General features: G+C 37.4%; 1 protein-coding gene and 1 non-coding gene across 4 annotated transcripts in view; one reads left to right on the top strand and one right to left on the bottom strand.

The window, feature by feature from the left end:
- LOC142336436 (coiled-coil and C2 domain-containing protein 1-like) overlaps positions 1-12,853 on the top strand; it is a 118,235-nt gene extending 105,382 nt beyond the window's left edge. For all 3 annotated transcript variants that reach the window (XM_075385271.1, XM_075385270.1, XM_075385268.1), the window contains 8 exons: positions 4,317-4,535; positions 4,895-5,101; positions 6,684-6,843; positions 8,009-8,176; positions 8,503-8,632; positions 9,683-9,834; positions 11,599-11,689; positions 12,205-12,853. In XM_075385271.1, coding sequence (XP_075241386.1) covers positions 4,317-4,535; positions 4,895-5,101; positions 6,684-6,843; positions 8,009-8,176; positions 8,503-8,632; positions 9,683-9,834; positions 11,599-11,689; positions 12,205-12,606 — 1,529 coding nt within the window. In that variant the 3' untranslated portion in view covers positions 12,607-12,853. The remainder of the gene's footprint in view (positions 1-4,316; positions 4,536-4,894; positions 5,102-6,683; positions 6,844-8,008; positions 8,177-8,502; positions 8,633-9,682; positions 9,835-11,598; positions 11,690-12,204) is intronic.
- Positions 10,326-10,398, bottom strand: Trnaf-gaa (transfer RNA phenylalanine (anticodon GAA)). Its single transcript has one exon. It is a non-coding gene; the product is annotated as a tRNA-Phe (tRNA).
- Positions 12,854-14,273: the final 1,420 nt, after the last annotated feature.

Raw genomic sequence — 14,273 nt, 5'->3', positions numbered from 1 at the left:
TGATTTTTGAAGCGGGAAATGTAACGCGTGAAAAAATTTGGAGTGATTTTGGCGCTGAACAAAAGTGAAGAGCGGAGCGAAAAGAGAGTGGTTTTTGTTCATACCGCTGTTTTTGAGAGAGCGAGAAATTGATGTGTGAAAAAATTTTCTCTAAGCGAACGAAATTTTTTTGTTCACGTGCGGCTTTTAAAAGCAGGTTTTTTTGCAACTTTTGATGGTTATGAGATTTGAATATGATATTGTATTAGTTTTAGGCTTTTTTCGATGGGAATTGATGGTTTCAGGTAGTTAATTTGAGTTTAATGCTAATTTGGAGGTTTTTGATCAGTTCTGCCGGTTTTTAGACGAAATTTAATGATTTTTTTGCCTGGTTTTTTGTTTTAATGCTTTAAGTGGGATTTGAATAGAAGCTTGTTACTTAAAGAATTTTCAGATACCAATTAGCTAAAGTTTCTTGGCATAAATCATTTTTTCTTAGGAAAATTCACAGAAAAATTGAGAGATTTTAAACTATTTTTCTTACTTTTTTACAGTCTTTCTTTTTAATCTTCGACAAGTTTCTTAGCCTATGATAAATTGACCATTGTTTTGAGAGTCGTTCGTTGCTCTTATTGCAAAGGAACGTTATTCGGTTTTATGTTTTCTTGTATTATTTAAAAAAGTCATTAAGTTGTTCTAGTATTTTTTTTTTCAATTTGTTTTGGTTTTTGAATGCCGTTTCTATTCTTCCTTAAATTTTTTATGGCGTTTGTGGAGGTTCAGGGTTCACAATAGTTATGTAGTCAAAAATATGGGCAATTTTCTCCTTCGAGTCGTTTCCGGAATTCTTCCGGCTATGTTTTTTTGAATATCTGTTCACACATTTTCATGATTTTTGAAGTCAAATTGGAGTAGTGATTTTGGTCACGTCGAAACAGAAAGTGGAGCGAAAAAGCGAGTAGTTCTGCGGCGTGAATTTTTTTAGCTCTAATTTTAAATCAGAGTAACAAAACGGTCTTTGAACAAAAATTTGCCTTCTCGGTTGTGGTTTTTGTTCACAAGCGGCAACTTCACTTTGATTTTTTACTGTTTTTTTTTGGATTGGATTTATTCTAAACGGTTTTTTAATTGCTCTCAAACGAAGTTTGTAGCAATTTTATTAGTCCTGTTGGTCTTTTTTATGCGATTTTTTGCTTGACCGATTTTTCGTCTGACGCTTTTGACTTTTCGTCCTCAAAAACGGGATAAACAGGTAGCGCCCAGCGGGCATTAAGTGCACTTAGAGCCTTTCGGCTCACTAGTCTTCAGGTATGCGATTCACAGAATCTGTTTTGAAGATTGACCCCCCACCCCCCACTGTTGCCGCCCCCATCAGCACCCCCCCCCCCCCCCACCCCGGTGCACCCCTTCGCTGCGCTCACTTTAGCCCCTTCAATTAAACTTTTCACAGCTCAAACTTTTTGGAGACTCTCAAACGACCGCTCACCGGTCGTTTGAGAGCAATTCGCCCGGCGTTAGTCGGTTATGTTCCAATCAATTAATCGTCCGTTCTAGGTCTAGTTGTTTGGCAAGTCAATGAAAATTCTTTGAATTGTACGTCAGGACTTGCCCTGCTATGTTTTTTGTTTCGTCGTCGCGATTTTTGTTTCAACCATATGACGTCACAACCACTTCAAATCTGCTTTTTGTTCATTCGTTCATGCAATTTTAACTGAAGTGAGTGTTTGACGTCATTTTTTGCTCTTAGTGGAGCGAGTTTGTTTTTTCAATCGCGTTATTAAGTTTTTCGTCACACTTGACTTACCTCACTCAAAAATTACTTCTCACTTTGAAATTGACTTTTATTTACTTCAAATCAAAGAGATAAGGTCAAATGGGTGTGTGTCACTCTAAATGAAGGTTATTTGAAAGGAGCTAATAGAGGCAACAAAAATTTATACTGATTTTTAATCAAAATATAATATATCAGCCTTCAATGAAAAGACGAATTTTTTTGGTCTGTCTTTTACTGTTTTTTGGGACTGCAGATCTACGAAGCAATTGCGACTATTTTCTGGCAATCTGGCAGCTCTGTTTCCTTCTACTAAATCTTTGCCTGATTGTTTTGACTTTGTCATTTTTTTTATTGTTTTGAACTTTATGGGCCAATAAAAGTTTTTTTGTCATTAAACTGGGTGGCTGGATAGTGTGTAGAGACAACTGATCGGGTATGAAGATACTAGTATCCCGATTTTTGGTTTCCAAAGACAATGATCTGTTTTTCCAGGTATTTCTTTCACGAGTTTCAGCCACTTTTTAAAAAAATTTTCAGTTTTTAATAGCCGCCGTCAGCCTCTCAAACGGTGACCATTTAGGCGCTCTCCTTTTTACAATTCAAAGAATTTGAATTGTATTGGGAAATCTTCAAGATCTGTTCACACATTTTCATGATTTTTGAAGTCAAGTTGGAGTAGTGATTTTGGTCACGCCGAAGCAGGAAGTGGAGCGACTGGTTTTGCGGCGTAACTTTTTTTGCTCTAATTTTGAAATAGTGTGAGAAAACGGTGATTAAGCAAAAATTCTCGCTTTCTCGCTAGTTGTTTTTTGTTAACATGCGGCAATTTCACTTTGATTTTTACTCTTTCGATTTTTTGCCCAGTCCCTTCATAGTTCATTCTAGGCCTAATTTTTTTTGTTTGAACCTAATTTCAATTTCTCGCTAGTAGTTTTTGTTCATATGCGGCATTTTGACATCGATCTTCTGTTTTTTTCTATTTTTTGTTTGATTTTTTAAGTGCTTTTGAACGAAGTTCATAACAATTATTGTAAACGTGTTCATCTTTTTTATGCAAGTTTTTCGCTTGTCAATTTTGCGCTTCTCTTCTAGAACATTCTTTGACTTCTCAAGTGACTTTCACGCTTTCGTTCTTCATTTTTGAGTGATCTCTATTGCTCCGAAGTGAAGCGTGTTGCTAATATAAAATCGGTTGCAGAATAGCAGAGGTAAGTGAATCTTAGCGCAGTGGTTAGTGCGTATGGTTGTGGATCTGGAGTTCAGTGGTTCGAATCTCAGCTGGGGAAATGTTTTTTTTGCACCCATAAAGAAGAATTGATCTAGGCTGCAGCCCCTGAATTAAATTGCCTCGCTCGCCTGTCGTTCAAGAGCAATTCTTCCAGCATTGGTCGGTTTATGTTTTTGGAAATGGTTTTCCCTAATTCACTCATAGTCCGTTCTAGGTCTAGTTTTTTGTTTAGTCAATTGTCTTGCTATGTTTTTTTACTTCGTTTCACCTTTTGATCACGTTTTTCGTTTTAAATGAGTCCATTTTTATATCTTCTTTGGATTCAATCCCGATGTGCTTCAAGCGCGTCAAAGGCGGCTATTTTCCAGCAATCTACCTGCTATGCTCTAAATTTTTGAGACTCTGCTTGGTTGGCATTGTTCAATTGGTCTGCTGATCAGGTAAAGTAATTTTAAGTTTTTTTCGGTCAATATATTGGGCTGTATTTCAGGACTTGTGATGGTGATTTTTAATTGCTATCAAACGATGTTTGTAGCAATTATATTACTCTTGTCGGTCTTTTTTAAGGCGATGTTTCGCTTGACCGATTTTTCGTCTGACCAATTTGACTTTTCGTCCTCAAAAAGTGGATAAACAGGTAGCGCCCTGAGGGCATCAAGTTCTTTTAGAGCCTTTCAGCTCACTAGTCTCAAAGAATGCGATTCACAAAAACTGTTTGGAGACTTATACTTATGGTGTGAAGGGCGGTACGTAGAGGTTGAACATCCCCCCATACCACCGTTGCGTCGTTTTCTGAATGCCGATCTACGAAGCTTTTGCGGCTATTTTCTGGCGACCTGCCAGCAATTTTATATTTTACTTTGTTCTCTAACTGACTTTTAACATAAATTAAAGTCCGGCAAAGTTATTTCAAACTCCCTTCAAGGTCAATAGAGTCAAATTGCGTAATGATGGATGAAGGAGTAGGGATTCAGAGTTAAATCAGCTGCTTTAACTGTTTAGAATTTTTTGAATTGAGTGATTGCTTCGATTACTTAATCGGCTCTGTTCCGTGTTTGTTGCTATGCTATTTATGTTCTACAACACGCAAGTCTGTCGCAGCCTTTTTGCCAATCTGCTGGCTACGTTAAGGAAAATAAAAAGGTTGGCGGGAAAACTTATCAACCTGCCTTTTATCCCCGCAAGATTTTTGCGTCGATTTTAAAGTCTGGGAGCAACTCGACGTTAGTCGATTGTTCGTGATTTGACTCTCCAATTTTCTAAGATTGAATATATTGCTGGAGACGTTGCTTTCAGAACCATAATGAAGTTGTACGTATCTGCAATTCATTTCAGAAGGGGGAATTCCAGCCTCCGACTCCTCTGCACTGACAGCCGGTGTCCTTGCACCCACCTCGAAGTCATCCAATGAGCAACAACAGCCACAGAACAACGCGGCAGCTCCTAGAGCACCACCACCTGTGCCCCCCAATCACCCTTCGAAGCAGTCACCAGCAAACAGCAGCAACACAACTGCTAGCACTAACAGCGGAGCCATGGCAACTACTGCGCCAGGTTAATTTTCATTGAAACAGTTATCTCGACTAAAGTCAATTTTACACACTATATTGATACAGCTATTTTTAAAATTGAATGCGCGATTGTTCTCGAGGCAATTTTAAGATCCGAGCCAGGAATAGGTAAATCAGCAACAGTATGGATAATACTATGCAACAGTTTGGATATAAAAGATACTTAAATCATGGATATACTTAAATCAGCTACAGTCTGGATATAAAGAGTACGGCGGGCCATTCATTGCTGCAATCTGTAGCTTCTATACATCAGAGACGAGTTGTGTGAACCGTGACTGATTCCAAATAACGAATTGATGTTTGGCTGCAAATAATGTCCAATGTTCTCCTCTGTTTCAGCTCTCCCGAACAAGATTCAGATGACGGTTGAGTTTCTTGAGAAGCGACAACAGCAGTACAGGAGTGCAGCCATCGCAGCCAAGAAGCGAAACGAGGTCGAAGAAGCCAAGAGGTACCTTAAGTTGTGCAAGGGATTTGATCCAATGATAGCAGCTGCTAAGTTGGGCAAACCTGTCGATCTGGCTCAGATACCACCTGCACTCACAGGTGAGACACTCCGCAGTCCTAATATTTCGTTCTTAAAATCGTTGTTTTTCCGCTTTTGCAAGTAGTTTTTTTTGTCAAATTGCTAATTTGATTTTTAGTAGGTGTGTTCTCGTGCCTTTTCCTTGACTTTACCTACCTTCATTAGATAATACCCTGAGAGCTGCAAGTTTTTGATACTCTACCCGTTAATTATTCGGGTACTTCCTGTCTTTTGCATTGCATAAGATTTTCTGACCAAGTATTCAATATCTGTGTCACTAGTTTTGTTCTGGGGCTACCAATACCTTACTATGTAAATGAATTGTCAAAACGACTTTTGTTTACTTGAATTTGACGACTTAAGTCAACCGAAGACAATATATCCAATTTAGATGTTAGAGGAGGGCATGTTATTTAAAGTAAATGTTGCAGCTGAAAGTAAATTTTGAAGCTTTATGTTTAACTTCAACTGGGCGCATAAAAGTTATTGAAATCGTTCAAATCATTCGATGTACTTTTTGCCCAATTATAATTTTCAGAGCGTCAATTTTTGTCTTCAGTTTTTCTTTGTTACAAAATTAAGGCAGTATATTTCTGGTAATCTGCCAGCTATAAATTTTTACTCAAATACGAGTTAATCGTCTCAGTATGAAAGCTTTCGTTTGAGTTTCGACTTCACTTCGCTTGCCAGTTGAAATGGATGAAAGAGCACTGAAACATTTTATGCTGTTAGGTTTCAAGGATACGTGAGAAAAATTAAAGATCTTGAGGAAAAGTAATTAGGAAAAGAAATGTTGAAAGTGGCCGCAAGCGAAATTTGAGGGTCTGGAATCCCAGGTTAAATGCTTGTTTACTAAGCTTTATCGTCATTCAATTAATAAATGATAAAACGCTCAAGTTTGTTTTTAATCATGAATTTTTTTGGGGCGATTTATTGGCCTCGATTGTGTGTGCTTGAGTGATAACTAGTTACTTCAGAAAATATTTCAATTGCTCTCCAGTAAAAAAAGTAATAAGAAGTTAGGTGATAGTGTTCGCTCTCACTAACCTGAAAGTGAAATACTATCAGAGCCTATTGAACGATTAGCATTTGATGCATTTAGTTAAATGAACTGAATGCATTTAGAACATCAGCCATGAATGAAACGGGTCTATTTGATTATGCAACCAGCAGGAAAAAGATGAGATTAACGCAGTTTTTTTTCAGAAGTTAACTTGAGAAAATCAAGGCTATGGCGGTTGCGTTAACTTGTGACTAGGTAAAATTTTTAAAGAAATTTCACTCAACTTAAATTTCTGAAAAAAACTGCCTTCATTCAAAGTGTAGAATGGGATTGTCTCAGAACACAGTAAATGTCAACGTAAACATAGGAAATCTATCTATAAACGGTGTTAGTTGTTCTTCAAACTAAATATACTGGTAACTTGTTTGAATTATGCCCTATTCATTTACATTTGTATTATGCCCTATTTACATTCATTTATTCTCTAGCTTAATGTTTTATGACTATAAACCATCTAATCGTTGAGTGGTCTGAAGGCAGGGTTTGAAAAACAGCAGAACCTCCTCTAGGTTTTAATATGAGTTCATTATATGTTCCAGGGACGATGAAAGCGACGGCATCGTCATCAGCTAACACGAACCCACTGGTCATTCCAGTAGAACAGCCGGCAGCGCCCAAACACAATGCTGATCCCAAAGAGGTCGCCAGTCTTTTCCAGTCCATAGAGCAACAGCTCCAGCTTCAGATTAACAAGTGCAGGTAATATACGCTGCAGATATTTGAATCAGTCTTTTATTAATAGCCGCACAGCGATAGCTGAGGCTATTATTGGCCTTCTCTTGGTTTTTTACAATTCAAAGAATTTGAATTGTATTGGGGCGCTGTCTTTTTTTTTAAAGATCTGTTCACACATTTTCATGATTTTTGAAGTCAAATTGGAGTGGTGATTTTGATCACGCCGAAACAGGAAATGGAGCGAAAAAGCGAGTGGTTTTGCGGCGTGAATTTTTTTCGCTCTAATATTAAAGTAGAGTGAGAAAACGGTGTTTGAACAAAAATTCGGTTTCTCGGTAGTGGTTTTTTGTTCACATGCGGCAATTTCACTCTGGTTTTTACTGTTTTTTCGATTTTTTGGATCGGATTTTTTTCTAAATAGTTTTCCCAATCCATTCACAGCTCATTCTGGACCTAGTTTTTTGTTAGAATCAAAATTACATCTCTCACTATTGGTTTTTTGTTCTCCCTAGCAGCATTTTGACATTGATTTTCTGTTTTTTTTTCATCTGATTTTTTTTAGAAATGGTTATGGTTTTCCCAATTCACTCATTGTCCGTTCTAGGTCTAGTTGTTTGGTAAGTCAATGAAAATTCTTTGAATTGTACGTCAGGACTTGTCCTGCTATGTTTTTTTATTTCGTCGTCATGATTTTTGTTACGACCATATGACGTCACAGCCACTTTTTGTTCATTCTTTCATGCAATTTTAACTGAATTGTATGTGTGACGTCATTTTTTGCTTTTAGTGGAGCGAGTTTTTTTTGTTCATGCGCGTGATTAAATTTTTGTCACACTTGACTTACCTCACTCTCAAAAATGACTTCCTCACTTTGAAATTGACTTTTATTTACTTTAATTCAAAGAGATAAGGTCAAATGGGTGTGTGTCACTCTAAATGGAGGTTATTTGAGATCAGCTAATGGAGGCAGCAATAACTTATACAGATTTTTAATCAAAATATAACAGATCAGCCTTCAATGAAAAGACGAATTTTTTTGGTTTGTCTTTTTTACTGTTTTTTTAAACTGCCGATCTACGAATCTATTGCGGATATTTTCTGGCAATCTGCCAGCTATGTTAATGTAATGCACTAATAGCGGTATCAATTTTCACAACGCGCTAGTGACTACTAAGGTTATGATTTTTAGGTACGATTCAGAGTACTACGCGAGTATTGGTGAAATCGCAAACGTAAACAAAGCTGAGAAGATGCTGCAGTGCAGCGCAGTTGACCTCAACATTGTGCAAGCGTGCAGGTTGCGAGGGGAACTACCACCCAAAATGCATTATGAACAGCGTGCCTTCACTAAAATTAGGTGTGCTCAAGGTTTCTTTTCATCACGAATTTGTATATTTTAATATCGATTTGGCGTCAATTTCATATTATTGGCGCCAATAAAGTGAATGGAAATAATTCTTCGCTTAATAGCCTTGTAAATATTGTTTCGTGGAATTGAGAAAGAGGTAAGGTAAATTTTTTGATGAAACAGTCAGCTATGCACGGAGCAATCTTATGAGCATCATTTCTGCTTTTAATTCATAGTTGATGAGATTTAAGTCACCCCCTATCTATTGCACATCTCATAAGCGTGATGTTTAGCGAAAAACGAAAAAGATCCAATAAAGTGTAACGTTTGATTAGGGTGAACAATGACTTGAACGAGGGTGAGTGCGAGGTGCTGGTGTCGCGGGCTATCAACCTACCCTGCTCAGACGGGGTCAAGCCAGGCGACCTATCAACTTACGCCAAATGGAGCTTCCCGTGGCCATCAGTAAGTAAAGCCTTTAATCAAATCTACTGTGTATTAGATATCAAGTTTAAGACCTTGGGTTCTGTTTTCTCTCCATGAACAAAATACAGTTTTCATGAGCTTAAGTTAACAAGTTAGGACTAGATACTGCAATTAATACATATGCCTTGTATAGGTTTTAAATAACAGTTATACATGGCCATTTGGACCGAAAGAAAAGAAAGAGATCGAATCATGAATATTATCTCAGAATATCATGAATAGTCTCTTATCTTCGTATAAATAGTTAAATAGCCCGTTATTTGGGTAAGAAGGCTATCGGAGAAAATTAAGCTATTTAATTGACGATTCCGGAATATGTCCAATCTTATATATTCTCGTGAAAGCATGACGTCAAAATGAATAATTGCAAAAGATCGAACAAAGTGCTGCTTGCATTGAGCTCTTAAAAATCTAATTTGAGTTTGATGGGGACTGTACTGAAATGAGGTAGCATTGTGTAAACGAGATGTGACAGAGCAGTGAAGGTTGACTTGAGTGGGCTAGAATGGAGCTCCCAAGGGAGGCTGCTGTTCCATTGGCAGAATGACTGAAGTGTTGAAGGGGGAATGCGTTTGAATGACGCTTTGAAGTACTGAAAAAGAGCGAGTGCTCGATTGCTCTTCAAACTGAATTCGTAAAATCGTACAGTGTCTTTGAAGCGAAAGCTCAAAATTGCTCTTTGCAAGTATAGATTAAATGTTTGCTGGGTTTTCACTTGAATATAGCCAGCTTGAAAGCTATATTAACATTGAAGTTTTTAATACTTCATAGTAATAACTAAACAAGCGTTGGTTTGCCTCGGAACGGTAGATTACGAGCTGAGATAAGCTCTAAAGACCATTTACAGGATGTGAAGTGAAGCATGGTCGCATGGATCAATTGCACAAAAGTTTTTGTTTACAATAAGCTTTGACTAAGTAGATTTAGATTTGAGCGTTTCATGGACCAGTAGTCTGCTTAAAAAGCGGTTTGTCGAGTAAACTTTCTCTCTCTATAGATAATGATATAGTAGTTGCTTCTCTGCTGCAGGATTCCTCCACAACTGGCCAGACTAATCTGGTGAAGAATACGGACAAGCCAGTGTACAACTTTAAACAGAAGCTGCCCATCTCTGACAAGAAGGACAGGATGTCCAGACAGGTCAGGCGGAAGACATTCGACGTTACAGTATACACAAAAGGGTATGTACTCATATAAAACAGAAGATGCTATTGGTACAAATTTTAGTTTAGGCTTTGAACTGATTCATAAATGGTAGAATCGGGCATTTATAATTGATGCACCTGAAGTTTATAAAGATTACGGAACAATTGCCTTTCATCAGTCAAGTATCTTTTTCTACAAAAACAACCCCAGACGAACTCCGACGGTTGGCTCGCAAAGTTATTATGACGGTTATCTTGCATGATATTTGATTCCTCTCGAACGAAGTTTATAGCAACTATATTGTATATAATTTTGAGGATTTTACGAATACCAAAGACAACCCCTCGCATGTAGTTTGACAGCAATTTGTTTGATGATAGTCCGTTATATACCTTACTGGACTATTTTTCATACTGCAAAAATTTTAAAGCTGATTACTTTCTGAGCATCGTACAAATTGAGCTAAGCGACCATCCTGCCGTCTGTCCGTTTTGGGCAAAGCAGGATTGCGCGAGCAGTTGCGTATTGTAAACAGCGGGAATCGAACCCGCGACGTTTAGATCTTCATTCTAATGCTCTACCAATTAAGCTATGTTAACGTTAACGAAGTAACCGCTATGCTGAGCCTGCCTTCAGTAATATTCTATCCCATCAAATATATACTACCAAACGAATGTAGCATAGCAGCTTGAATGTGGTATATGCGTTCTCTGTCGTGATACAGTGGTTGGTATATGTGATATGGTGTAAGCCGTGGACGGTCTATTGGCCGACGTACATTTTAGCCGACAAAATATCTAAATTTTGTTACCGAAAAAAACACCGAAATCCGAACCATATCAAGAAGTATACAACTGATGTTAGTTCGGCAGTGTAAATATTTACAAAATACATTACTTTAACATTACAACAGAAAAGTTGAGTGAATTCAATTTTTGTCGCATATTAAACGAAAAACGCGTTAAGTTTATACGTTTTTATACGTCAGCCCAACAACAGTAAGTTCATATTTTCAAATATAAAGTCACGCCATAAAGTCACACAAGTAACTTTCCACAAACAAGGGTTCAAGTTAAAAACTCGAAAACCAAATTTATTTGAATTTCCCGCGCACTATGGAAAGCGGAAGTACCGGTCCTGGGGTTTAAATTAAACGCTTAATTGCAGTAACCACGTTGGGAATTTGAACATACCTTATTGACCGATGAGACTCAGTATGAATATTACAACCGAACATTAAGGCAAAGTTTTTCAAACCGCTTTTCGATTTTTTCTTTTGATCTGTCTGTTAATTTGATTCTGATGAAATCTGTCGACAAATTGTCGTGTCTTCTAATTTTTGTCGGCTAATAACTGTTGTAAACATGGTATGTGTTATGGTAAATACCAGATTACGTCAGCGAAGCGTAATCTCGGTCCTTAGTTGTTGAATATAAACTTAAACTGATACTATTATTAGTCAACATAGGCTTACGAATCATCGTAACAAATAAAAGAGAACGGGAATTTTTGCATGCTCAAGAAGCGAATGAATAATGAGCTGAACAACGCCTATTTATTCTAGCTCTCAAAAATTTGTATGATGTAATATGACCTCTGAAATTATAAGGTCGTAAATATTTAATTAGAAACATGCACGGTAATCAATTTTAACATTAGCACATAAAAAAACCATTGATATGGTTGATTTTTTTGCACAAAACTTATTTAACACATAAGTTTAAGGTATTTAAGCTAATTTATTCAGCACGTAAGTTATTTAAAAACACCTTGATTTGGTTGTTTTTTTTGCTTTGCAGTGGGATTTTCAAGTCGGACAGACCGATCGGAGTAGCTCAGGTCAAACTAGAGGCCCTGGACAAGAAGTGCACTCTACACGAGGTCGTTCAAGTAAGTATTCTTGCATTTGCTCCTAATAGTACTCCTAATCCTCATTGATTCTGTGTTCCAAATCTGACACAGATTGTATTAAATCATTATTATAATCACGTGAAACCTTGAACAAATGTCTCGCGATTAAGAGTGCTTCTGTTCATTTTTGACGGTGTGATAAAAGAATAAACCCAAAATAGTGCTACTATCTAAACAAAACTATTTAGAGCTACAGAATCGATGTCTGAGCTTAATTTGAACAATTACAATAACTTCGCTTTCTTTTTCAGCCTGTTGGACTAGCTCCGTCCTCTCGGTTATTAAGACTTCTGTATTGTGAACTAGACTGACGTTTGAATACGCTCAAATAATTAGAGTTTTGATATAGCAGATTGCTGTTTAAGCCCTGCCTCTCATAATTCTTGGTGAGGGTATTGATATAATAGATATGGAAAAGCAAACTAATAAATTCAAATTTTTACGTGGTGAAGAGAAATTAGGTAGCCAAAAAAAATCTGTAAGTGTAATTTTAGTTGATGGATCCTGTGCACACACGAAGTAAGAGTACCTGTGGCAAGATTGAAGTGAGTGTGCGGGTGAGAGAGCCATTCGTCACGAAGGACACCGAGGATGTCATCGAAAAGTGGCTGGTGGTCGACGCAGAACCCACAAAACCTATCCATCAGCCCAAAACTCACCAGTCCCCTCAGAAGCATTCAACCCATAACAACCCACCACCCGCAAACCAGAGTCACCAGCAACCCGCGACAGACGATGGACAGAACTTGGAATCAACCAAGGACAAAAAACGAGCACAAGCGGACACTAGCAACGAGCAGGATCCAAATACTCTAAACCCGAATTCAAAGTCACCCAAAAACAGAAAATCACCTCGACCGCCCCCAAGAGCATTACCTCCGGCTCCTCAGCAGTAGATTGCTATCTATACCGTAAAGGAACCGAACCTCCTCTGATATCGAGCTTTTAGAGTTGCTCTGTGAGCAGCTGGCATTTAATGTAAATGTGAACCCCCGAAGATTCCCCAGATGTAATAGAAAGAGAAAAACATAGTTTCGTATTGACTGTCCTATCAAACATGGTGCTCGTTCAGACACAGATGACGCATTTCTGAAACCATTATTTTTGCAATTTATCCGAATTCTAATTTATCTTCTCAAATCTCGTGTTTTAACAGCTGTTTGCTCAGATACGAGTAAGTGGTGTAGTATGTATGTTCCTACATCCGTACTTGACAATTTTTTTTTGACTTTTTTCCTGAGTTTGGAGAGGCTCGCGCAGCTAGATGAAATTCTCCACTAGAAAGATTCAATGGAAAAAGCATTAAAAGGTGCTTAGCTGACCTAAATCATGAAAACCACTAGACCGAACCGCTCTTAGCACTAACATGTTTTGTTGTTTGAATAGATGTAACATGTGCTGAAGAAATTAGTGACTCGAATTTTGCTTGATTCTTCTAGCATCTTGCGTATGATGGCGATCTCCCATAAGATAATAGTGGTGCAGTTCACTATTGGTGCTTTTGTGTTTCCTACAGCTGAGCCCAAATTAACTAAGGAAGCGGCTAACTTTTCTGTAAGATAAGGACAGGAAGGAGCATGTGTTGCTCCGAATAAACTAGGAAAGCAGATAGCAATTGTTTTAGTGGAGCGCTCTTTTATAGTAAAGGACCCTGAATAAAAAAAAAGATGGAAAGTAAACTATTGCTGTCACTCTAACTTTCTTTTGCTTTATTCGTTTTGTTTTGAAGGGGTTGAGCATTTGACCAATTTTCACATCTTCTGGTGCTAAAAAAAACTTATATTGCTTTTCCCATTTAAGCTGAGCAGATAGTGATAGTAAATAGATTTTAAAAATACAGCGACATTCAGATATGAAAAGAGGGGTTAAACGTCTTTTCTAGACAATAAATTTTTTGAAATAAAACTTTTATTCTGCGCAATCATATTTGGAATATCAAAGTTGTGTCCAAAATTCTATTGCGCTATAAATAGAAAATTGTTAAAATTCAATCATCCATAAAGATTCAATACACAAACAAAAGTACACAATATTTCTGCACCTACGGAATTACGTAAGAATCTTTGGTCCAAAATGGATGGCTGAGCAAAACAGTTTGTCATCATTCATTTACTTGCTATGAAAAATGGGTTTAAAATAAGTGTAACAGGAAAGGGCAATGTGAAGAGAACATTTTTGACTGATGTAGTTTTTAGCCACCAGTTTTCTCTAATCGAGCAAAATTCAGCTCAGCATTGGAATTTGAGAATTGCGAACTGTTGAACTAACATTGTTATTTGGTCATAGCTGCCACAACACGGAAGTACGCAGATTTACATCACTGGAAACCATTTCAATGTTTCTGTGATTTCAACGTCTCTTCCTGTTCATTAGTATTTACAAAAAAAACACGATACGTTGGCCTTTATTTCAATAAATTAGTTTTTTGGTATTGTGATAAAAATAACAGGTTGTGAAAATTTCAATAACCCCTGAGGGAGTAAATGTTAAGATTCTAAAGGAAACAATTGAGCAGATTTATCTAACAGTGAGTTTTGAAAGTTTCCTAGTTCTCAGGAATGGT

The sequence above is a fragment of the Convolutriloba macropyga genome, chromosome 3 (assembly GCF_964194025.1).
Source record: "Convolutriloba macropyga chromosome 3, txConMacr16.3, whole genome shotgun sequence".
Classification (NCBI taxonomy): Eukaryota; Metazoa; Xenacoelomorpha; order Acoela; family Convolutidae; genus Convolutriloba; species Convolutriloba macropyga.
Note: the sequence above shows the minus strand (reverse complement) of the source record. Positions and strands in the feature narration are given on the sequence as shown.